At 50.2% G+C, this 22,909-nt stretch overlaps 9 protein-coding genes across 9 annotated transcripts; 5 read left to right on the top strand and 4 right to left on the bottom strand.

Moving 5' to 3' along the window:
- Positions 1-788: 788 nt before the first annotated feature.
- CORC01_02797 (uncharacterized protein) lies at positions 789-2,500 on the bottom strand (the record flags this gene model as incomplete). The annotated part of the gene is made up of 2 exons (XM_022614447.1): positions 789-2,396; positions 2,465-2,500. The coding sequence occupies 2 exons, from the start codon at positions 2,498-2,500 to the stop codon at positions 789-791; spliced, it is 1,644 nt and encodes a 547-aa protein (XP_022479061.1).
- Positions 2,501-4,557: 2,057 nt separating this feature from the next.
- On the top strand, positions 4,558-5,423 carry CORC01_02796 (uncharacterized protein; the record flags this gene model as incomplete). The annotated part of the gene is made up of 4 exons (XM_022614446.1): positions 4,558-4,711; positions 4,765-4,801; positions 4,967-5,091; positions 5,179-5,423. The coding sequence occupies 4 exons, from the start codon at positions 4,558-4,560 to the stop codon at positions 5,421-5,423; spliced, it is 561 nt and encodes a 186-aa protein (XP_022479060.1).
- A 532-nt stretch (positions 5,424-5,955) lies between these two features.
- CORC01_02795 (uncharacterized protein) lies at positions 5,956-7,824 on the bottom strand (the record flags this gene model as incomplete). The annotated part of the gene is made up of 3 exons (XM_022614445.1): positions 5,956-6,254; positions 6,317-6,609; positions 6,662-7,824. The coding sequence occupies 3 exons, from the start codon at positions 7,822-7,824 to the stop codon at positions 5,956-5,958; spliced, it is 1,755 nt and encodes a 584-aa protein (XP_022479059.1).
- Position 7,825: 1 nt separating this feature from the next.
- CORC01_02794 (uncharacterized protein) lies at positions 7,826-8,367 on the bottom strand (the record flags this gene model as incomplete). The annotated part of the gene is made up of 2 exons (XM_022614444.1): positions 7,826-7,923; positions 8,277-8,367. 2 exons carry the CDS (start codon positions 8,365-8,367, stop codon positions 7,826-7,828), a joined length of 189 nt encoding a protein of 62 aa, XP_022479058.1.
- A 685-nt stretch (positions 8,368-9,052) lies between these two features.
- On the top strand, positions 9,053-10,112 carry CORC01_02793 (NADH-quinone oxidoreductase; the record flags this gene model as incomplete). Its single annotated transcript, XM_022614443.1, has 4 exons — positions 9,053-9,070; positions 9,296-9,507; positions 9,669-9,964; positions 10,072-10,112. The coding sequence occupies 4 exons, from the start codon at positions 9,053-9,055 to the stop codon at positions 10,110-10,112; spliced, it is 567 nt and encodes a 188-aa protein (XP_022479057.1).
- Positions 10,113-10,888: 776 nt separating this feature from the next.
- CORC01_02792 (platelet-activating factor acetylhydrolase) lies at positions 10,889-12,047 on the top strand (the record flags this gene model as incomplete). Its single annotated transcript, XM_022614442.1, has 2 exons — positions 10,889-11,312; positions 11,365-12,047. The coding sequence occupies 2 exons, from the start codon at positions 10,889-10,891 to the stop codon at positions 12,045-12,047; spliced, it is 1,107 nt and encodes a 368-aa protein (XP_022479056.1).
- Positions 12,048-15,843: 3,796 nt separating this feature from the next.
- On the top strand, positions 15,844-16,621 carry CORC01_02791 (uncharacterized protein; the record flags this gene model as incomplete). The annotated part of the gene is made up of 3 exons (XM_022614441.1): positions 15,844-16,248; positions 16,310-16,450; positions 16,505-16,621. 3 exons carry the CDS (start codon positions 15,844-15,846, stop codon positions 16,619-16,621), a joined length of 663 nt encoding a protein of 220 aa, XP_022479055.1.
- A 1,108-nt stretch (positions 16,622-17,729) lies between these two features.
- CORC01_02790 (uncharacterized protein) lies at positions 17,730-19,025 on the top strand (the record flags this gene model as incomplete). The annotated part of the gene is made up of 2 exons (XM_022614440.1): positions 17,730-18,717; positions 18,835-19,025. 2 exons carry the CDS (start codon positions 17,730-17,732, stop codon positions 19,023-19,025), a joined length of 1,179 nt encoding a protein of 392 aa, XP_022479054.1.
- Positions 19,026-19,387: 362 nt separating this feature from the next.
- CORC01_02789 (RecQ family ATP-dependent DNA helicase) lies at positions 19,388-22,094 on the bottom strand (the record flags this gene model as incomplete). Its single annotated transcript, XM_022614439.1, has 9 exons — positions 19,388-19,429; positions 19,495-20,319; positions 20,376-20,699; positions 20,757-20,882; positions 20,941-21,052; positions 21,115-21,256; positions 21,309-21,342; positions 21,417-21,749; positions 21,798-22,094. 9 exons carry the CDS (start codon positions 22,092-22,094, stop codon positions 19,388-19,390), a joined length of 2,235 nt encoding a protein of 744 aa, XP_022479053.1.
- Between the last annotated feature and the right edge of the window lie 815 nt (positions 22,095-22,909).

The raw sequence follows: 22,909 nt of genomic DNA, 5'->3' as shown, positions 1-22,909 counted from the left end.
CTTACTGTCTAATCGCACAGAACGCTGCCCGTTTTGTTCTCCAGCGTTGGAGCCAGCCCATCTCACAAGTGCCGATCCCCCTATCCGAATGTGAGAGTTCCACTAACTCTCTCCTTTCCGGCGTCCCAACTTTTGGCTCGCATTCATTCGTCAACGTTGTACCTATCTCTACGAAACGGCGGCCCCCCTCAACACATCGTTGCTTTGACCTCCGATGAACAAACCCTAAATATTCCGCATCCAGACGGCCCGGTCTCGGCCGCCGGTGAATTTTCTCTTCCGGCCTTCTCCCTCGGGTTTTATCCCTCCAAATCCTCCGGTGCCCACCACCTTAATAGTTTTCCGGGCCTTTGTTGCTGTGGATATTCCCTGGAATGATACAATGCTCCTCCAAACATGGGATGAACACAAACAAACAAAGCGTTTACTGTAGGTTATTTGTTTCGCTTTCCGCCTGCGAGTCTCAGAATTCCTTCGAGAAAACATGTGTATCATCATGTCATGTGCAGTCTCTGAGGCTCACCCCCGTCAAAGATGAGATTGCACCAAATAATGAGGAAGCAGCACGACTGGGGGTGTAACCACCCTTTGCCTTTCAGAAGACCCTTCAACAGACAGTACACACAGCACAGGCACCCAGAATTCGATCTGCACAGCCCTATACCTGTCGCGCGAGACAACGGGAGTATTGGTTTACGGCCAGTGGCTATGCCCGTTCATGCAAATTTGCTCTCATCATCAAGCTGTACGATCCTCACCTCACACCGATGAAGATTCGTTGCTCAAAACTACTCTTTAGTTGATACAGCCTTTACGGTGACCGTCAAGGGGTCTCCTCCTGCCTTGGCCTGGCGAATCATGGCTTGGAATTGGCCCTCGTTGGCCAAGTCCTTCATTACAATCTCCCTGGTCCTCTGGAGACCCTCCAACTCATCCAGTCTCTCCAAGGTGGCCTCAAGAAGCTCGTCGAAGCCCTCTTGAGAGCAGATTTCCCGAAAGGCATTATGCATCGGGACAGAATCTGCTCGAACCATGGAGTTGGAATCGATCGAGAAGATGTTAAAGTGGTCATGCTTCTGAATGAAATCGGCCCTCGTCATAAGTTGCCTCGCCTCGTGGAGGGGCATCTCCGGGAGCTTGCCGGCCAGAACATCCTCTTGCTTCATACCCTTCTCCTTCTCGATCAACGCCTTGGCTAGCAAGAACGCCGTAGTGGCGTGGTCTTGTTGATCCTCGGCGTCCGGATCCATGTCGCCGCCCAAGATCCAGCACTGGCCCAAGAGCCAACGCTTCTCCCTGTCGCAGATGAACTTGCAAGTCGCGAGCATGTCTTTTGATCTGGCGACGTGGTCCAGGAACCGGACGCGTCCGCCAACCATCTTGTAGACTTGATCCAGGAGATCGCTGGACACATCTTCTTTGAAGACCTTTTGCCGGAATCCTTTCAGAGCTTCGAGAGCAGGCTCGCGGGGCACGTCGCGGACATCAGTCACGGATATCCGCGTCGCTTGCCATTTGAGGTGCTCAGTAGTACTGTGGTCGTCGCTCGTGAAAACTACCGTGACGAGGCGACTTGCCGCCCACATTTCTGCCCGCTGCTGGATCAGCTCGAGTAGTTCGCGTCCATCATCGTCGTCTCGGAGGACGTGAACGCGATTGATGATCAAGACCAGCGGCTTCCGGATATGTCTTTGCCGCATCAGGGCCACCTTCTCCATCTTGTTGAAGGCTCTTTCGATGTCGAGGATGGCGGTGGAATCACGAGGGCCCTTGAAGCTGAACAAGCTCCCGATATAGTCCTCGTGGAACTCAAAGTCGAGGGCCTTCCCCAGGCGGAGACGAAAGACCTCGAGATCGCTATGGGCTTCCAGCATGGCAATCCCTGAGCCGTTGACCCTGCGCATCGCCTTCAGAATCATTGAGCTCTTCCCGGTTCCCTTTTCTCCCGTGATCAAGTGGTATTGGCCTCGAATACTCCCGTCGATGATGCCATCAATGTGCTCTTGCTCTGCTCGGGGGATCCACTCATTTTCACCCTCCAGACCCGTGAAATCATCAAGGGCATGAAGCTTGTGAGGAGCCACGTGACGTCCAAGAGCTGTCAACTCCGGCGTTGAGAAGCCGACGCCAAAAGCATTATCCATCTTTCGCAGGACCAGGTCTTTGTAGTAGGCGTGATAGGAGTACCCTGCCAGACCGAGGACAGCGATGGAGCCAAAGGCCGTAGCGCTGCCCTCGATGACTCTCCAAAAGGTAGGTTTCCAGCCATGGCTTGGCTCTTCAGGTTCATTCTTTTCGTGACGTTCCTTGCCGTGAGAGGACCCGGAATTCGAGCCTTGTTGCTCCACGACAATGAAGCGGGTCCGAGTATGGACTCTGCTAGTAGCCTCATAGGCCTAAGCGTCGTTGAAAGGCATGAGATCAGTTTGATGATATGTATAACAGCATTGGTCCATGATCTTACCCTCCATTGTTTCGAGAGAAGGTAGCGTCTAGCCATTCGCCTTTTGCTGTCGTATCCCGGGCTGGAACAGCGGGCTCACGCGTTGTCACGCGGAGATGCCACCGATGAGCTTGGCACTAGCAACGGTGCCTGTTCCGAGTGAACGCTTTCTGATTGTGGACCCCAAAATCACCTACGCGGTGAAATTTCCAGCGTTGAGACAGGTTCTAGTTCATCCAAAAAAGATTTGTAAATTTCTTGGCAAACCACGCGTGTTCCATGAAGGAATTTGAGGATCACTGGCAAGATACCCGTTTGTGTTGTCGAAAGAGACAGAAACCGCAGAGGCACGGTGACTGGTCCGTCCTTGTCCAAGGGTGCCAGACAAGTAGGGAAATGTAGAGCCTTAACTGCCATCGGTTTGTTATCCGCTGTGGAGAGATAGGGGATACTTCTTGGTGGACTCACCCGACAAGCCAAGTAATTACAGGGGGGATTCTGCAGTAAGCGAGGATCCATAGAACTTCACCATGAATGAACAAAGAGCTGCGGGCAAGATATATCCACCTCTGACTGATTCGAACTAACACTCGATTCTAGTCTTGGCTCGTCACCTCGACTGTCTCAAGGCAGTTAAATTTCGCTCCCAGACAGCGCGTCTTCTTTTACATAAGTTCGTCTTAGAATGAAATCCCGAAAGCAGGAGCTTGGAGTAGGCTACGGGTTAAAACATCCAGTTGCCGCTTCCGATTTCTCTAACACGTCTTATGACATTGTGATCCAGTGCTTAACCGGGGTAACTTGGCCACTCGTACGCTGTCAGTAAGTTTCGACATAGAATCACTTGTAACTATGTCTCAATCATTACAGCTTCCTTTGGATTTAATATCGACTACTGAACATCTAGAATGCTATTTTCTGCGTTCTATGTCGCCTATTGTAATACCTCTTCATCGTCCTCCTCATTCCCTTATCCCATTCCGCAAGAAAATCACTCCGATACTGAGCAGGACGACAATCAATGCACCATGCCTTGGGTGGGGAGAAATTGGATGACTACATCCTAAAAAATTATGCTAGGCTGCGGCTGGTCCCCGATTACATCAACGCTTCTGCTTCTGCTTCAACAGTTGTTGCTGCGATCAAGGTAGCGTCAATATTCAACATTTGTCGTCGTAAGGAACAGCCATTGAAGAAAATTGCCCGAGATGAACACTGGTTCCAAGCACCTTTTGCTTCTCGATTGCAGATCATCACATGTCTTATAATATGTCTCGGGGGGGCGATGCCCAAAACATTGACATTTCAAAGGCCTGCTCCGTGCGAATACAGAATGTCCATTTATGAGCATGCAGAGGCACCAATATGTTGAAGAATTCCCCAGTGGAAAATGGCTCCCGCCTCAAAACTTCCCCTAGCTCCCGGGGTTGACGTTGGTCCGTGGATGTGGCATGTCGTTGGTTATAACGCGAAACTCGGCTGGACCGCAGAGGACGCGATAACGTCTGCATTGCAAACATCCACGTTTTGATATTTCTGGCTCATCACCCGAGAAAATTGGATGGAGAGGAGCTGGAAACGCCACAAAGGGAACTGCCGACGTGTTGCTGCCCACAACCCGCCCCACATGGCATTATGCTTGATTTCATCTTTAACCCTGGCTTAATTACCCCTTAAAGAGGTCTGAACCATTCGAAGAGGAAGGGAACTTGATGAGGTCTATGTGGTCAGCCGGCACTTCCCCGCAAAGTAGCAGCGTCTCACTAAGATCTGCCCCCCGCCGCCAAAGCTCCGACACACTGGGGCTTGGCATCCCGCTACAGTCCTATGTCCCTCTGGTCGACGGTGCAAGTTGATGAGGAAACCCATGTGTTGGCCCGAAACCCGATGACTAGTCACTCGTACGTACGAAATTTCCGAAATATTGCTATTGTATTTCGCCCTGGTCCAGCGGTCTCGAGGCGTATGCGGCTATGCTTGACGACGTCTTCTGCCCTCCCTAGGATGGCGTACATAAAAATGTTGAGCCATGAAGATGTCAAACATTTCTTGGCTTTTCCTAGCTACCAAAAATCACTCTACGCTCCTCTCCTTCGATTCTTTAGTAGCGTGAGATGGACCTGCACCGATCTGTTGCCATCAGCAACCGTCGGGCTCTCGACGCATGTGCCGGCTCGGCTACCGAACTCGGCTTCAAACAACGTGCTATACAGCGTCGCGAGGCCAAACTGATGGAGCTCCGTGAGAAGAGAGCCATATCCATGTCTGGTGAGTTTCCAAGGAGCAGCGCCGTCCCTCTAGGCTGCCAATTGATTTTGTAGCCCCGATCCGCCGCCGTAGCGATAATGACTTGAACACGTGGGCGGCAATTGACCACCAAGTCTTCCGAGGGATACACTCTCGACACCGAACCAGCCACTCTTTTTTGCCCAGAATACGACCTGTGTGGTCGTTCCCGAGACCACCATTGGTCCCTACTGGGTCGCCGGCGAGCTGATCCGGAGCGAATTGACCGACGGCCAGTTTGGCGTGCCTCTGCACCTTCATGTTCAACTCGTCGGTCTCCACTTGTGCGGTTGTGCCCGAGATCTTGATCAATGCGTGGCACTGCAATGCTACCGGCGTGTACTCTGGTGTCTCTGCTACCGGTCAGGGCGGGCTGAAGTCGACCTTCGGCCGCAGCGTTCAAGAGAACTGACGCCGACGGCGTTGTCCAGTTCGATACCATGTTCCAGGCCATCACACCAGCCGCGCCACTCACATCCAGGTCAAGACCACGGCTGGTGCCACTGTCCTGGACAACGACACAAACGTCGATGGCACGAAAAGCTACCTCGGCCAGCTCTTCTTCGACCAGACCCTCATCTCCGCCGTTGACGCTGTCGCCCCTTACAACACCAACCAGCAAGAGCTGACACTCAACTCTGATGATAACATCACCTTTGGTGAAGCGACTGAGGACTATGACCCGATTATATAGCATGTCCTGCTCCGTGATGACGTCTTTCAGGGTATTTATGCGCGTCAGCGCCGCTGAATCTGCGGGGGCGTATCGTAAGGCAAGCTCGTAGCTTTGTTGACTAGACAGTCTCGGTGACTACCGCTATGGGATCTTGAAAGGGTTGTTCTGAGCGTGGAACTGAAAATCGGAGTCATTCGTTTGTAATGGAGGTATTTTGGGTAACTTTTGTATCTACTTTGTTGGCAAGATTCGAGGAAAATACGACAGCGCATGGCGTCAATGAAGCCCGATACTCTCCTCGTTTGATTCACCAATCAAAGAAGTCGTGTTCTCGAGCTTCGAAGCATTCCAAAAGGTGCGTTGATTTGCGGTCATGAATCAAATATGCAAAAAGGCCTCACCTTTCCGCTTTTGAAATCCGAGGAAATCATTTTGAAGCACACGTATGGTCGGAAGGGGAGTTGTGAAGAACGACGATACCCGAGCTAGCGCTTTGCGTTGCACGCACCCAGCTAAATCTCCTTTTGAGAAATATCGGCGGGGAGGACGTTCAGCTATCGCGGTATTGGCGCACGAACTCGTGAAGTTGCACTAGAGAGTCATGTCCAACGTTTTGCATGTAAGCGGAGCTTTTGTCTCCTGATATGGCAACATGGATAAGCTTCCTGGCAATCCAGCATAACTCGCTATTATGCCGGATCGTGCCTACTCTTTCAAATGCGGCGGGGTCTATGCGGCCCCTGATCGTGTCCCACATGACTTCCCATCTGGAGATGGCACGTAGCAGGGCTGGTGCACACGCAGGTAAGACACCCATGAGAGTGGCCGAAGCCACCATGGCGTTGAGGGCTGTTGACCTGGTGTTAGCTGTTTCTGTTTTTGCATTCCTGAGTGATGGGGACTGAACATACCATAAATCAACAATTGTAGGTCGGATCCGTTGATGTCCTGAAATGGGAAACTTCCTATGCCGACCCAACTCTCGGCCATCAACGCGTCGGTGCATTGTTTGACAGAACAAATCCTCCTAGAACCATCGGCTCCGAGAGCGTTTGCCGCGTCATAATACTCTGCTGCATCTTTGGCGTCCCAAAGCTCCAAGGGGCTCGGCAGATCACACGTCAATTCTGCAGGCGTCATCGATGGCGGAGTATTGGACATGCCGCATTGCTGCCAGTCCCCCACCGCCGTCCAAATTGCCAGTCTACCTGGTCGTCAGCAATCAAACATCCAGCCACAGGGCGAAAAAGACTCACCTAATTTTCGACTCATTGCGGACGAACTCTTCATATTGAAATATGGGGGCATGTTTGGTTTGTGCCAGGCCAAGAACCCTTACGGCCGATACAAGCAGCGGAAGTCGCTGGGTCTTGTTCTTTCTCCGTGTCGCTACATCGTTTCTGAAGAACTGAAGCGAGTGAATCATAAGAGCTGCTTGCAAGGTCTCCCCGAGCTCATGGGTGAACTCGGGTGCAGAGCCTGGGGGCATCAAACGCTCTAGGCATCGAAAGATATACTCCTCGGCAAGACTGAGATACCCACGAGCTGCGAGGACATCGTCGCTCGGAGGTGACCTCAGAGATCCAGAGAGTCCAACAGCCAAGAGGAGTTGTTTGGTTGTATCGTCATTGCCAAAGTCTGGCCGATGAACGATGGGAAAGTCAAGATGACTGACTCGGAAGTAGGTTGCAGCAAATTGGCACAAGTTTCCTGCAGAGAGCACCGAGGTGGCAGTGTCGAGATCGAAGGTACCGTCATACCATTGGTTTGTGACGACCATAGTCTGATGAAGCTCTTGTAAGTCTGAGATGATTTCAGCTGACTGTAGTTCCAAGCTTTCTGGCACAAAAGGGGACACGGTCGCGTTGGAGAGTATGTTTTCTGACAAGACATTCAAGGCATTGAAGTCAATCAGCTCAGGGGCGAATGTTGACGGGAAGCCATAGGGGAGGAAGTTGAAATCATCATCGATTAGCATGTTTGGAGGATATTGCGTAGGCATGCCCTTCATGGTTGGATCGATCCCATCACCCTCGGTTCTCGCAGCTGCTTCGCTGGCGAGGAACTCCAGGATGTTTTCCGAATTTGGATTTGTCAGTCCGAGAAGGAAAGCAACCGTAATTTTGGTGCGGTCCTTGTCAGTATCGGGTGTGTCCACCGCCGTAGTGTCCAATGACGAAGATGGTGTGGAAGATGCATCTGTGATGACTGAAATGCTTTCCTCCAGCCGGTGATATGTGCATGGCAGTTTCCGAGAGACGCATCGGACGCAGGGATCAGATGTATCGCATGACTGCTTGCTGTGAAAACAGGCGTCGCATGCCTTGGGTTTCTGGCCGCGCTTGAGGTGTGGAACAGTTTCCCGGTCTTGTTTCTTGGGGCAGTGGATAGTGTGCTTACGGCATACATCTCTGACCATTTTAGTGGGATTTTCGGCATGGATGTGTGCAAGATGATACGAACCGTCTGGCGAATGCCTTCTCACAGTAGAGGCACTTGTACCTAGCCGATTCGATGTCTGCAAAATAGTGAGTCCTTGATTCAAACAAATCCCGAAGAAGGCAATCAGCCGCTAAAGTCCAGCTTGGGTTTGGTTGATATACAGGTCAAGTGTTGACTGGGGATAGACAGGGCGAATCCTGTCAGATACGTTGCTGAAACCCACTGACAGTACATTGACAAAGCTAAGTATCAATAGATGGGAGCAATCATCACTGACCGACGGGGACTCGTCCGAGATCGCCCGGGATAGAGAAGGCGGCAGGACTCAAAGGGGCGACATATGACATGCAAAAAGAAATGGCGGAAGGGTGAATGAGAACCAGGGGAAAAAAAGTTAGAACAAAGGGAGAAAATAAGAAGACTACGTACGTGTGGATTCGTGCCGGCGTAGATGAGCGCTTCTCTGATACTGCTTCCCGCAACTAGCACACGTGTGACCTCCGGTTGGAGGAGCGGCCATGGCAGTTCCGGCTGTCATCGGGCGGCGGTGTTTGGGAATCCCAGGGGAGATAATGGGCTTTTCCAATTGGGCTTAGGATTTTCAGTAAACCATCGCGTTGGTTGGCGTGGTTGGCGGTGGGCTTGGATGAACGACAGAGAAGGTGAAAATGGTGGGTTTAAGCCGATCAACGCGTTCGGAATGACGCTGACGCGGGATGGCACTGGCAGTGGCGGCGTGGGCGGGACCCGCCAATCCGCGACAGGGGCAATTGGGGACCGGAGTAGTCAGCGACCGGAGAAATCCCACCCCGGTGTGTCGGCAAACTCGGATGGATTTATTAGGCACTAACCCAATTGGGATGGAAGCTCTTGCTTGCATTGCCTGCCGAGGTGGGGCCGTAGTCGAATCATAATACGGAAGGTCTGGGCATAAGATAAAGGGAAAGAGGCTACTCCCCAACCTCATCAGGCATCATGGTCTTTTCTTGCTTCCTCGATTTCTTCTCAGCATCAAGACCATCCGTGCCACCCGAATACTCCCCGGATTAAGAATATCCGTCTATATTCATAGGGCCATTGCTAAATGCATGAGGGGAACGAACTCTGTTCATTAATACCATTATCTGCACCAGGGACAAGTTCAGATAACGTGCTTTAGAGTACAAAATGCAGACACTTTCTGGGAACCGAAGTCCCATGCATCAATGGGGGCTCCTATTGCAGTTCGAATCCCATATAAAATGTTTCTTCTTCCCGGTGCTAAAAGCTCCTCCCTTGACCTCCGAGGTCATTTGAAATAGACGGGACTGTGCTGCCTTCCGCCAACGAGCGCGGCGACCCGTTTGACTTCCTTCTGCACTGGTGATCTTTTACCATTCCGATGCTCTTTCTAAGCTAATACCAAGAAGAAAGTATTATACTATGTTCAGCCTTCGTGAGTCACCTAGCTCAACCACGTCCCCTTGGACCCTCACGGGGCTCTGTCGTCAAAGGACACCACCAGAGCCCATAAGCTTCACATTGGAACTCACCTTGTCCTTTTCCAGATCTTCTACGGTTCCATCCGTCGAGTTTCGCATCACAAACACGGGCTCGTGCCCTTCATCTTGCGTCTACATCATCCGTATCCAGACTTCAGCACCATCGCAAACCGAGCCATGTGAGGTCAAACTCCACAAGCCGTAGCGTCGTGCCACAAAACAATCTACCGTTTGAAAGCCGAATCATTGAACGTCCTTCCAGCGCCGTTGAATATGCTTTGTTAGTCCAGGATGCCATCATATCTCGCTCCCTCCGCGACAGACTAACACAACAATACAGAACCACGCTGGACAGCATTGTCAACTGGGCCCGCCAAGGCTCTTTCTGGCCCTTGTCGTTCGGCCTGGCCTGCTGCAGTGTGGAGATGATGCATGTGTCAATGCCGCGTTATGACCAGGATCGTCTCGGCATCATCTTCCGCGCTTCGCCTCGACAAGCTGATGTCATGATCGTGGCTGGAACGGTCACAAACAAGATGGCGCCTGCTCTTCGACAATGCTACGACCAGATGCCAGACCCGAAATGGGTAATCAGCATGGGAAGCTGTGCTAATGGGGGCGGCTATTATCACTACAGTTACTCCGTCGTGAGGGGAGTAGATCGAATCGTGCCTGTGGATATTTATGTACCGGGATGTCCACCAACGGCAGAGGCCTTACTGCATGGCGTTTTCCTTTTACAGGCAAAGCAGAGAAGGACGAAGATTACGAGGATGTGGTATAGAAAGTAGGCTTATGGGTAGCATAGTGCTCATTATTCCTAGGTGTAAATTTTCCCTATTTAAAACCCTCAGTCGCAACGTTTTGGCTTTTTGCTTTGGCCTATATGCCAAGTTCCAGCACCCAACATTGTGTCGTAATTAATTGACGTTGGACATCCCGAAACAGCTGCTTTAGCAGGCCAACGCAGAAACAAGAACAAATTGCCGTCAAGTAGCGAGGAAATGAAACTACGGTCTGTAGGAAATGAAGTCTGTAATTTCTTTTCCATAATGAACCAACGTGACTATTCTAACCTTTGACTGGCATGGGGTTAATGCTGAACAGGGAATTGGGGTTGTCATCCGCGGAGGAATCACCATGATGAGGCAAGGAAAGCATTTAGATGAACTAAGGTATCAAAGGGGGTAAAAGGCGGCTTGATCATGGGTCTTAAGATTGCCCGTTCTGCCGTCAGCTTACTTGTACTTGAGATGCCAAGGCGCTTCACACTTATCCCCTCACACCGCACCTTCAGCCAGTTGCCCGACAGGTTGCACATTCGAGCCCCTTGTCAGCGCGAAAATTTCCAGCTGCCTGATTAAGCCAAGACCAAAACTGATAGTGTACGAAAGTCGTGCTGCTTTGACTGCGCCGCTGCAATGCTTCTGGCAGTAGCCTCCTACCACAGCAGCGAGAGGCAAAGACCGCAATGCTTACTTTAATACAGCAGCATCGCGGTCAAGAACCTTCGCCTTGTCAGGTCTCAAAAGCCGCTGTTTCCTGCCCTCAATCGCGACGATGAAGGTTCAATATCCCTCGGCTCCAACGCTCTGCTTCTGGCTGTCGCTCGCACGTACCGTCCTCGGAGAGCCAATCCCTGCTCCTACGGGCGAGTACAACGTCGGTGCCGAGCGGTTTGTTGTTCCCTTCTTGGACGAGAAAGACGTCGTGTGGCCGAACGGTGTTTCGACCGAATATCTCGTCACGCTGTACTATCCCACTGCAGATGAGAAACCTTGCCCGAAGCCATACCTCGAGGCCGAGCTAACCGAGTTGTACGCCGATTTATGGACCTATAATGTCTCCCACCTAACATCGACGGTGCGGTGGAATGCCACTTATTTAGACGATGGAACGGGCCCCACGCTTCTCTTCGGCCCCGGTGGTTGGGGCCCGCCGACTGATGGTAACTACATTGTCATCTCTGACCTCGTCTCTCACGGTAAGCCCGCGACAATTAAAATTTTGTTGCTCACGCTGACCTTGCATCGGAGGATACGTCGTGGCTGCGTTTGATCACGTTTATGAGCAACCATTTGTGCGGTATCCCAACGGCACCGGCGTCTTTGGCCTCTCGCCGGCTTTCAGCAATTACACCCTTGACTGGGTAGAGAAGCTGCACGCCATCAGGATCAAGCAGCAGCTGCACTTTATTGATTACTTTCCCTCTCTGGTGGCTGAGCTCAAGGCACCATTCAAGTTCAATGACTTCGGCGCGTTTGGGGTGTCGCTCGGCGGCTCTGCTGCGCTTACCGTGGCACTGGAGAGCGATGCCGTGGCTGCCGCCATCAACGTAGACGGCACCAATTGGGGTCGATTGAACAGCACGTCCGACTCGGACCTGAGAAAGCCGTCGATGATTCTTAGCTTTCAGGGCCACAATGCAAATACGGACCGCACCTGGAACAACTACCGGACCTGGCAGACTGGCTGGTGGCGTCTGTTCTCGGTAGACGGAAGCATGCATGCCGACTGGTCCGACCTGACGTTTTGGAAGAGTTTTGGCACAACACGTCCATCGGGACCCGTGGACGGCAACAGAATGGTTTATATCTCGAGGACATTCATCAGAGCCTTCTTTGACGATGTGTTGCTTCATATCTCTCAGTCCATTCTGGATAGTCCTTCAGAAGACTTCCCCGAAGTGAAATGGGACGAAATTCACAATGAGCAATGATTTGAACCACCTATTCCCGTATAAATACATGTTTATCTCATTTGACCACATTTATTGCGCATCTAATTACGGGTCGACAGTGGACAAATGTCACAGTGTATTCTCTGCAGCTAAAGGCCACCTGTGCCCGTGCTGGCAGGCTGAGCAGATGGTGGTGCAGTGCTATTACCCTGCTGTTGAGGCGAAAGGAGAGTAACAATACATTAAGGCTGGGCAGAGTCTTTTACAGCGGTAATATGCTATCGTTATTTGCCGCGAACTCGATCCATAATGGGACAGCCTCCTGCTGGCCGTGAAAACGGGAAGAGAACAGTTCTTCTGCCCATATGGCAGTTGTCACGAAAGGGCCTGATACAGCGATGAGACAGGGCATGAATACTGCGCGAGTCAGACAAAAGCGTGTAAATAAGGATAAATCAGACAGACCCTTCTGCATGCCTTCACTTAGACAGAATCAGATCACAGTTGAGATGCCGATTCCTATGAGCCATCTTATACGCTGATTCGTGGCTGATTCGTGACAGCAGTGGAGGCTTTGATAAAAGTCTGATCCTCCGCGAGTGGATAACCACCCATTTCCAAGCGAGACTTGGAAGAGATCCGCCTGGCCAACGGTTTGAAATGAATTCGATGGTGCTCCTGTTCGACACCATGGTGCTTTGAGTTGCCGCTTCCCAAGGCCCTATGAGACCATGATGCTTTTAGATCGTGCAACAATCACCGAATGATTGAGCTGAGTATCACCTTCAGCAATCAGCAAGTACTAATATGCATCTTTTGTATATTTAGGGGCCTTCCGCGTTCGCAACTCCTGCGCCGTTGAGTAGGTCCCAAGGCTCACTGGTGTTGCCGGTGGAGAGATCCAGGTAGGCTGCTTTGATGGGTTATTCGGAAAAAACAATTACGACGGAGCCATCGTCATCTGAAAAGATGCCTGGGCCGATAGTATCGCCCGGGGGTCTCTGGCCATGTTTCATTGGACCATAAAAGATCGTCGAAGGAGTCTTTTGTTGTGAAGATGGGAAACATTGGTTCTCCGAGTTCGGTACTGACCCAAGATGAGATCAAGTAGAAGGTACCATTGTTGAAGGAGAGAGTGCTCGCAAACATGCCAAGGTCTTCACCTTGAATCCCGTTGCGAAGGGTATGTATAGAACTGGGACACCCTATTGACGGCATTGCTTGCAAGTTGAATTTGATGAGTTCTTCACTGGCATAGTCAGGACTTACTGGAAAGATCGTGTAAGAGCATATCGTTCAGAACAGAGTCTCATTCCATTCGGGGACAAAAGCACATCTAGGATCCGAGTGCCATCCTGGAATGATTGGATTAGTGTAAGACGTGTTCGCCAGAGATCTCAGGGCGCCCAAGGCGTACAAAAAAGAAGGTTAGGAAACGCAGAAATTGCATAATCAAGGTTAAAAAAAAGCTTACTGGCACTTTGCAGAATAAAGATTCACGAAAATGCAACTGCAGCATGTTCAACAAATGCCTGTGCATTCTCTGCCGTCTCAATTCCGACGGTCTTACACGAGAGTAGATGGGTTACTCTTGTGTTTTATTGATTGTATCAATCACTGAGAGAAATCGGTCTTGATGTAGCCAGTGGACCCCTTCAATTCGGGTGCTGGCGGGGAGGGTGATGAGCAGGTTCATCAACAACTCGCGAAAACGACGACGACGACGGAAAAAGTCTAGACGGAGTGTTCCGTGAGATTGCATATCTCGGCGAGGCATAATCTGTGTCAGCTTCAATGGTAGCTTGAAGGTATCATTCCACCCCTTCACACCGGAGGGAATTTCCGCAAGTCATCAACCGATAGGTTGGTACAGCCGGAAAATGATCGACGCGGCCTGCTGGGCTCAGTGGGTTGTAGGACCAGCTTGCCGGATACATGGACTTCACGTCAAGCCTAAAGAGGAAGGGCGATCCGTGTGTAAGCCTCAAATTATGCTCGCCTCGTCACGTTCATCATATTCAGCGTTGGACAGCCGCGGCAAGTTGGTGTGCCGATGTCCTGAGACTCAACTTCGTTAATAAGCTCTGGCTCGTGCCAGGGTTGCCCTCACCCAACCTTCCTTGGACATGCGCTTGGCATAGTTCAGGAGTCATGAGAAGGTCAACAACCTGGCAGCTACGTCTCTGTGGGCAGGAGCCAGATGATGGATCCTCAATGTACCTCAAATGTTGCATATCATGTGGGCATAAGTCAGCGAAACGTGTGATCTGCGATTGTGACGGCCGCTCAGACAGTGTTCACTGGCTGCGTTGAAGGCAGCTCTTGGCGACAGATTTCTTGGCAAGACCTTTTGGACGATGAAGATCTCATCGCAAATCCCTTAAGAAAGCCCTTATCAGACGATGATCTGTGATCCACGCTGGGACTGCTTCCCGGCGACCAAGCCTCAAGAGCTCAACGTCGCACTTCACCCGTATTCGAATTGCTCATTTCACCATCAGGATCTTATCTCTAGTAAGTCATCGGGTAACTTTAATTCTCCAACATGGCTAAAACAAAAATGAAAAACAAGCTTAAGTATTTCGGCGCTAGTCAGGAATTTCGAGCAACTTGCCGCATGTCACGAGAGCTTAAAACTGTCTTTTTACTCACTCCACCTGGCGCGGGGAAGCGTAGCTGCGGACAAAAGGCGGAAGCCGGCCCCGCAGCCCCGCCTTACAAGGCGGAGAGAGCAAGCATCGTGGGTACAGGTTGCCAGAAGTTAGAAAAGCTTCCTTTTGTTTAATGCAACTGCGTGGCCTTCCTTCGCCTTCGGGGCCTTGAAGCTACACGAAGCGGTGGTGTTTTTCTCCTAATTGGCAGAGACATGCGAGGCAAGCCTCAAATTGGGCCTATAGTGAGGCGGACAACGGGAGAGACACATTCTGTCTTGGTCTACCATATTCGCAGAGTTCGTCCCAGTCGACTGATCAGCCCACCAGCGAAACTGAGGCGTTAAGGTCGTCCGTAACAGGGCTGGATCGGTTCTAGCCCCATGCATCCTTCGCTATGGGCACATCCTGACTCTCTCACCTATGCCGAAAGTGGTCGCTGGGCATTTTGTGTGTGCATCCAATGGGAAGTGCGTTATGAGTCAGCAATGATTGAGGAACGGGCACGAAGCTTGACATATTCGGTCCAAGACTTGAACTTGGAAGATACCTTCACTCTACCTACTTAGTGTGTCCGCCATCATTGTTCTCACCATGTCTCTTTCCTCTTTCGTCGTCGCGTCTGGGTCGAACAATTTCGCGCTACAACGTTACTCATAGATAAATCCGTTATACCTGGGTATCTAACGTGGGGATGTGATCCGAAAATCCAAAAAGATGCAAAAGGCCTTGACATCTAGGTTCAGCCCAAAACACTTGTGCGGCTAAACTTTCTTCGTTTCGACTCCACCCAAAACCTTGTCACTTGTCAAAATCTTATGACTTCAGACAACACGCGGCCGTATGGCCCTTGTGTGCGACGCAAGAAAAGCTTCTCTCACCACAGGGCGAAACGATCACGGAAGCATCACGGCTGGAGACCGAAGAACGCTCCCAGTGTACTGTAACTAGATCCGTCGAAATTCCTCGGACGAAGCGCTTGTGCTTAGCATGTTGGACGTTGACTCGCAACTGCCCCTACCAACATTGGGTCGAAAAATGAATGTATATAAACGGACCATGGGCACTCTCGAACAAAGTGGTTTACTGAACCATTCTCTTCCCAGCTCATCGAGTTACAGTCTTGACGGCTCTGACCTTGTAATTTCTCAATCAGATCAATCACAACTACTACATTCTTCAAAATGCGCTACGCTCAGCTTATCCTTTCCCTCTTCCTCTTTTTTACCTTCGTCCTTGCTCTACCCGTGCCGGCACCGGTAGACGCCCTTGTCGAGCGGGCACAAAGTAAGAGTAACAACAAGGGAAGCAGCAGTAACAAGGGAAGCAGCAGTAACAAAGGAAACGCGAGTAACAAGGGAAGCTCGAAAGGGGTAGCGAAGGAGGTCAAAGGCATCGATAAGAATATCGGCATCCAAGAGAAGGAGCAAAAGGACGTCAAGAAGCTCCAAAAGTCCGAGGGGACGAAGAAGTTCGGCAAGGAGTCGAACGGTCTCAACAAAGAAATTGCCAATGGACAGAGGCAACGTGAGAGGAACCAGAAACTCGCGGACAAGAATAACAAGCCATTGACCAATGGACTGGATAAGGTATGGCAATTCAAGCTCCTCCCTCCTGCATGGATACAGATGGATATCTAACGTTTTCCAGGTTCAAAACGCCCAGGCAAAAGAAGCAAAGCAAGCCAAAACCCTGAAGGGCGATGATTCCAAGAAAGACAAGGCTACCTTGAATCAGCTCGGGAAAGAATTCAAGGGCGGTGAAGAGCAGAACAAGAAGAACAAAGCAGCTGTAAGTGCTCTCAACGGTCTCTCGAGTGTAGACAGTTGCTAACAGTTATTACAGGCTCTCAATGGCGGTAATGGTGGTAAGGGCAGCAAGAGTAATAAGAAGGGCGGTAGATCATTGGAGGCCGCGGAGGAGACTGGAGAAATTGAGTTGAGCAGAGACGAAATCGAATAGTCTCACAGGACACGACAGGTGCTTATTTGAACAAATTTGGGAACTTGGATGAAAAAAACATGGTGGGACGAGAATGGACGACACCATAAGGTGGAATTGATGGTGGGTGAAGAGTTTGTACCAGAATGGATTTTGCCATTAGGCGTGTAAGGGCCATTCTCCCACTCGTTAAGTAGCGCGCTTCCCTGGAGTTATCGATGATTACTATACTCAGTGACATTACTTCTATGAGATGCCAGGTAGACGGCATGTTATAAGTCGTTAGGCATAATTATGGGAAGTCGAAGAGTTGTCTCGACGTTACGGTCATTATTGGAAAACCCCTGCACTCTACTGAATCATCGAACAAGAACGAAAACGTCTTTCATCGTAGGATTTATTCGCGTTTCCGGCTTAAGTTGAAAACTGGCCATTCAAAACGGTGTTAAAAACAAGGGATTTATGTTTTGTGGAGGGGCGCTTGGCTTCCAAGAAGCGTCGTATTATCGTAACGGTAGGAGCCGCTTCTTCAAGTATGCGTATACCTTATGCGACTATCATATCCACTTGAACCCATGCCATTTTGCAAAGTGCGATTAGTTTTAGTCCGTTTAAACTTACAGCTTCTATAGCACAGTATTCTGACAGCGATCTGGTACATCCTACTAGATACCCAGATGGAATAGATTGATGTAAATGTATATCACAAGGGTGTGTATGGCATTAATTGCTGCCCGCAATTAACGGCATCGTTTTTGCGACAATGTATTAGGTTCATGCACATGTTCCTACACACCCTTTACCGTCGGCGTTGAGAGGGACTTTCAGACTTTTGAGCCACCTTACTCCAATAAAGTTTGATGCCAAAACAAACAAGCTTTGAACTCAGCCATTAAACAATTTTGTACAGTAGCAATAACACGGTTGAAAAATTTCAGCCACCGCGAAGCACTCGGAGATACATGCATTGGATGCCACAATATGCCGACTCTCCTCACTGTTCTTTTAGGAACTTTCAAATATCTCTTCCCAGTACATACGTTGATTTCATAGGTCAAAGGCTGCATTTACCAAGAAAAGTGGCTCCACGCGCGCAATACACCACATCAGTAAGTGCAAGTGAAACGCCATGGCTAATCTGTCAGAACTACCCCCAGAAATTGTTCAGCATATCTTTGCCCAGCTTTCAAACGGGCCAAATTATGAGCATCTAGCCTTCCTAGACGATAGTTTCAAGGAAGGATTGGCTGCCTTAGCAACGCTCTGTCGGACATCTCGAGCAATCCGTGAGCTGGTTGAACGCCATCTATTCGACTACGTCTGGCTTACAAAGTACGGCCACGATCACCTGGTCTCTCTCATGAGATATTGGCACTCACGCCCAGCTTGCGTAAAACATGTGCGGCGTTTATGCATCTCGATTCAAGCGCCCGAGCTTTCACCTTATGGCCCAGAAAGCCAACTCACTACTCCTGATATTTGTTTCATCAACGAGGTAGTTGGGAAAATGGGGCTCAGGATTAACCCGGAAGGTTGGGAACACAGTCGTCGCCACACCAACGTACTTGCCATGATTATTCCACTATTGGCCTCAAAGCTACGCAGACTCGAGATCCAGTATATGTGTTACAGGCAAAACCACGATCCGGATGCTTCGGACAAACTTCTTCAGATGGACAAAAGCGGCTTTGCCAACTTGAACAACCTACATATTAGATGCACACCTCATCCAAGCTCATTTCCTCTGGGTTTAGTGGAAGCAATCTTGAAGAATGCCCCGAAACTCAGATGCCTCAAAATTCAGTATTTCAACGACGTCAGGTTTGATGAATCGAAACATTGGGAACAAATAACCAGCCTCGCCATTCTGCAAAGTTGGGTCCCGCAATTCGATCTGATCAACATGATTTTGACGCCGACGCAATTGTGCCATTTCGAATATAGCCCAATTCCGATGGATTACGACGATATTTTGGACATGTTTGACGCGCTGTCCCGGCACAAAGAGACGTTGAAAACTCTTGCAGTCCGAATCCCGCAACAAGTAAGGGGCCAATTCGAGAGTCTACCTCTACGCCAGTTTACTAATCTGGAAACCCTAACGACGGCCTTGCAGGATGCGGGCGTCAAAAAGAGAAGCATTCTACGGCAGCTCCCGGAATCTTTACAAAAGTTGCGTATCGTAGAAGAAGTCAACCGAAAAGCGCTGGACGTCATGGCGCATGCTTGGCTAGGCGAACACATTCGGAGAATCATGAAGACAAGAAAACATCGTCACTTGCAAGTCTTCATAGCAGATACTTGGGAAGAGAAGGAAGGAGAGCGGAGATTGACTTATGAAGCTCGGTCGGTGGGCAAAGTAACGGATTGCATCGAGGAAGGGCATCTCGTGGAAGCGGTCCAGTGGCTGTACTTATCGTCCTAATACCTTGGCTCCCTAGCATCAACCCACACCGACCGCAGTGGACGTTTCTGTCCAAACCGAAGTCGATTGTTGAGTAAGCTAGGTTATGGTTCAAAGATTTCTGCACCTATCCATGGAGGCTTTGAATTTGACATCGGGGTAATGGAGCTTGTCTCGTGCAATGTTGGAATGACGCGGGGAAAGTTGCCTGAGAACAACTTCATCTCTCGGCGATTGCTATTCATCTAAGCAGCCTCCTAGACAAGTATTGGGGTAGAATGCTGGACGAAAGTAGATGAACAGCTTGTTAAGCTAGAACATTTGCCGCCGATAGCAGTCTTCGTGTCACCTAGCCAACATCTCACGACGAAAAGTATGTGTACCTATCCCTCCTTCATCATTTCTTCGAATCTCTGGACGAGATCCTGGTTCCGGGTCAGTTCAATAACTACATGCAGTGCGGGGTATTGCGTCTCTGGGAAGAACCTACGTTGAAGTTGCATGTGCTCATAGTCTCGAACACAGCCTTATTATTGTGCAGGCTCATGCTGCCAACCCGGGGTGTTCTGATACCAAAAGCCACGCAAGCCATGAAACGGGCATCGTCTTTGGCAGTGCTGTTGGCCAGAGCCTGCTTCATCTGAAGGGCTGTCGTCTTCGATTTGCCTCCTCTGGCCTTAGATGCCTCTTGTTCACAGGCTTCCCTGCAGACAGCGATGACCTTTTTCATTACCATTTCATTCACCGGCTTGGGCGTGAACTCTGGTAGCTTGACTTGTTGATGTGTTTCGCACCAAATGCAGTGACCGCATTCCTTAACTACCGAGTGGGTCGTGTCGGCAAAGTAAGCTGCGAGGCCACGAGTAAGGCAGCTTGTGTTGGTCAACAAGTTGACCAAGTCCTGCACGCGCTGTAAATCCTGCTTCTCCTTCTTCACAATCTCCTTGTGGATGTTGTCAATAATGTCGTCAATATCGGCTTGTTTGCTCGGCAATTTCTTGCTGATACGGAAGACCTTTTGGACGCCCTTTTTGTCGAGCTTGATGATGCCAGATTCGGCCCACGAGTCCAGCTTCCGTGTGAGATCAGCGCGACTGACTCCGCCATTCCCAACAGGAACGTCAACATCAACGTTGGTCCAGATCTTCGCTTTTACAGAGTGTCTCTGGATGTACTTCGATGCTGGCGATCCATCGGCTGCCAACCCTTGGCTCTGGAGCACCTGATATTTGTATTCAGAATATTGAGGAGTACTAGCGCGCAGAAGACCGAACTTGAGTTCCAAATAGGCGTAGATAATTGAAAGTTGAGTTTCCTGTTGGATATTAATATGGTAGGCGATAGATAGAGGAAGAGATGGAAACGACAGACCCTGATATCTACCCGTCTTGATTGGGACGTCAGAGCTACGGAAAAAGGATCTCCGGGCTTCAACTGACAATTTTCCTTACTGCAAATTTCGTCAAACAGCGCCGTTAAGGCCAGCATAGAGGGTCGTTCGCCATAGATGAACACATTTCTCACAAAGAAGTCCTTGTCAGAAAGATACAAAATGCAGGTGCTTGGTTTGCCGTCTCGCCCGGCCCTCCCAATCTGCTGGCTGTAGGCTTCGAGACTGCTTGGGAGATCGAAATGGACAATCGTCCGCACATTCTCCTTGTCGATGCCCATGCCAAAGGCAATTGTGCCTACAATCTGATTGTAGATCGCCATGTCAGAATGCCTTTCGTAAAAAATGTATGTGTAACTCACGACCATGTCTTTACTTCGCAAAAATGCATCTTGGATTTCACTTCGCATTTCCTGCTTCAATCCTGCGTGATATGGTCGAGCATTGAACTCTTTTTTCGACAGCTCACGAGCAAGAGTTTCCGTGCCCTTTAAGACTCAGGTTAGCAAACATTCAATAGAAGATGTTGGGTGGATGAAAGCCTACCACATGGGTCGTAACATATATGATGGAGGGTCCTGGGTTTTTCTTCAAGAATTTAGAGCATATTTCGACTTGGTCATCATCCGCCAGGATTGGCTCGACCAACAGACGAAGGCTAAGTAGAATCAGTATGATCTTAAGAGGAACGGGGTTTAAGTTTTCAATGCCTTGACTAACTTTGGTCGGTACATGGTTGTCACGAAAAGACCTTCGGGCGGAATATCAAAAGTCGCTCGAATGTCTTGGGCAACAGTTGCTGTGGCGGTTGCTGTGAGGCAGATGACTCTGTCCACATTGGCTTCTTTAGCAAACCGGGCGACTGGGAACTTTGATTAGCGAAAACGGAAATAATAAGAGTATTGATGACTGACTTTTGAGGTAGTCTGGGCGGAACGAGTGTCCCCACTGCAATCTTGTCAGATAATGGAGATCGATTCGAGTAGCGGCGAGTAGCGGATGCGCAACTTTGCTGAACGCACCTCCGAAATACAATGTGCTTCGTCAATCGCTAACAAGCGAATGCCCCCGCGAATGGACTGAAGGGACGCAAGGAAGCCCTCATTGTTGAGCCGCTCTGGGGCACAATATAAGAGATCAAGTTTGCCACAAGTCAGCTTGCTGTGAATGTCGACGAACTCCTCACGGCTTTGCGTCGAATCGAGAACGGCTGCAGCGATACCTCGGCGGCGCAGTGCATCAACTTGGTCCTTCATCAAAGCGATTAGGGGTGAGATGACGACGGAAACACCACTTTCTTCAGGGCTGCGGGAGTTGGTTTGCCGATCCAGCTCCTTGATAGCCACCGCAGGAACCTACTCGTGTTAGAAGCCGGCTCTCAATTCGGGCAAATGTTTGCGTACCTGATAACACAGACTCTTGCCGCCGCCGGTGGGGAATACCACAACAGCGCTGTCGCCATTGAGAATGCGATTGATTGCTGCTTCCTGCTCTAGGCGAAAGCTCTTCAGTCCGAATCGCTCTCGCAAGACTCTTCGAGCCAATTCCGAGTGGTCTGGAGAGCTCTTCTGGCGTTTCGGTCCTGGCTCTTCAACTTGATCTGCGTCTTCCTTGGCTCGCTTGCCTCCGGAGGGGGCGGCATCCACCGCGGCGACGAGATCGGCCTCATCGGCCGAGTCGAAGCCAAAATCGACATCCATTGTCTGTGGCAATGAAATGTCGGTAGAATTGGTTCTGTGTTTTCTTTGGTTCGTGGGATTGGAGGTGCAGTTCCCCGGCCGAGGGAGGTTGAGGTCGAGATCGCTGACGTCCCAATTGGGAAAGTACCTATGTACGGATACAAGGTAAGGTACGGATAATTACGACGGAAACGCGCCGACGCGTTCACGGCAGGAACTGCATCACGTACCTACCTTACCTTACGTCAGGTGACTCTCGTAGGCCCCACTTCACTCACTAATCATCCTCTCATGGCTCGCGCAAAGCGTCTCATTTTCATCCTTCAGACTCATGGGCCTTGAGATGATTCTACTCCTTAGGATTGCATATACGATTATCTTTTCAAGCTTCATCGTAGCTAGCAAACTTGCTTAGGCCGTTACAAGGGCCCTGATTATCGCTCTAGCGGCTTCCTTTCAATGGGAGCTCCCCTCGCATACCACTCGTGAAGACTGCGAGAAAATTGGAGATTGAGATGAAGGCATAGAATCACGAAGATGAGTGCATCGAATGGTAGGAGAGAGCCTTCGTGCTCATTTGTCCATACCTGCGGCTTTCGACGACATTGTAGGGTACACAATGGATAAAGGTGTGGGCCTTTCGGTTCGGTAAGAGACGTCCCTTTTGAGGAGCCCGAAGGGACGGGGTCGCAAACCGAACCGAGAACGCCCGGAGCAATAATTAGTGGAAGCCCAGCGTGCTTTTCAACAACCGGAATCTGAGCCGTAGCCCAAATTTGTGGTTTCCTTATCTCTGCTTCAGACTTGACCGTCTTGACCCATTGTTCAAAACGATG

This window comes from Colletotrichum orchidophilum, assembly GCF_001831195.1.
Source record: "Colletotrichum orchidophilum strain IMI 309357 chromosome Unknown Scaffold_16.1, whole genome shotgun sequence".
In the NCBI taxonomy this organism is placed as follows: Eukaryota; Fungi; Ascomycota; class Sordariomycetes; order Glomerellales; family Glomerellaceae; genus Colletotrichum; species Colletotrichum orchidophilum.
Note: the sequence above shows the minus strand (reverse complement) of the source record. Positions and strands in the feature narration are given on the sequence as shown.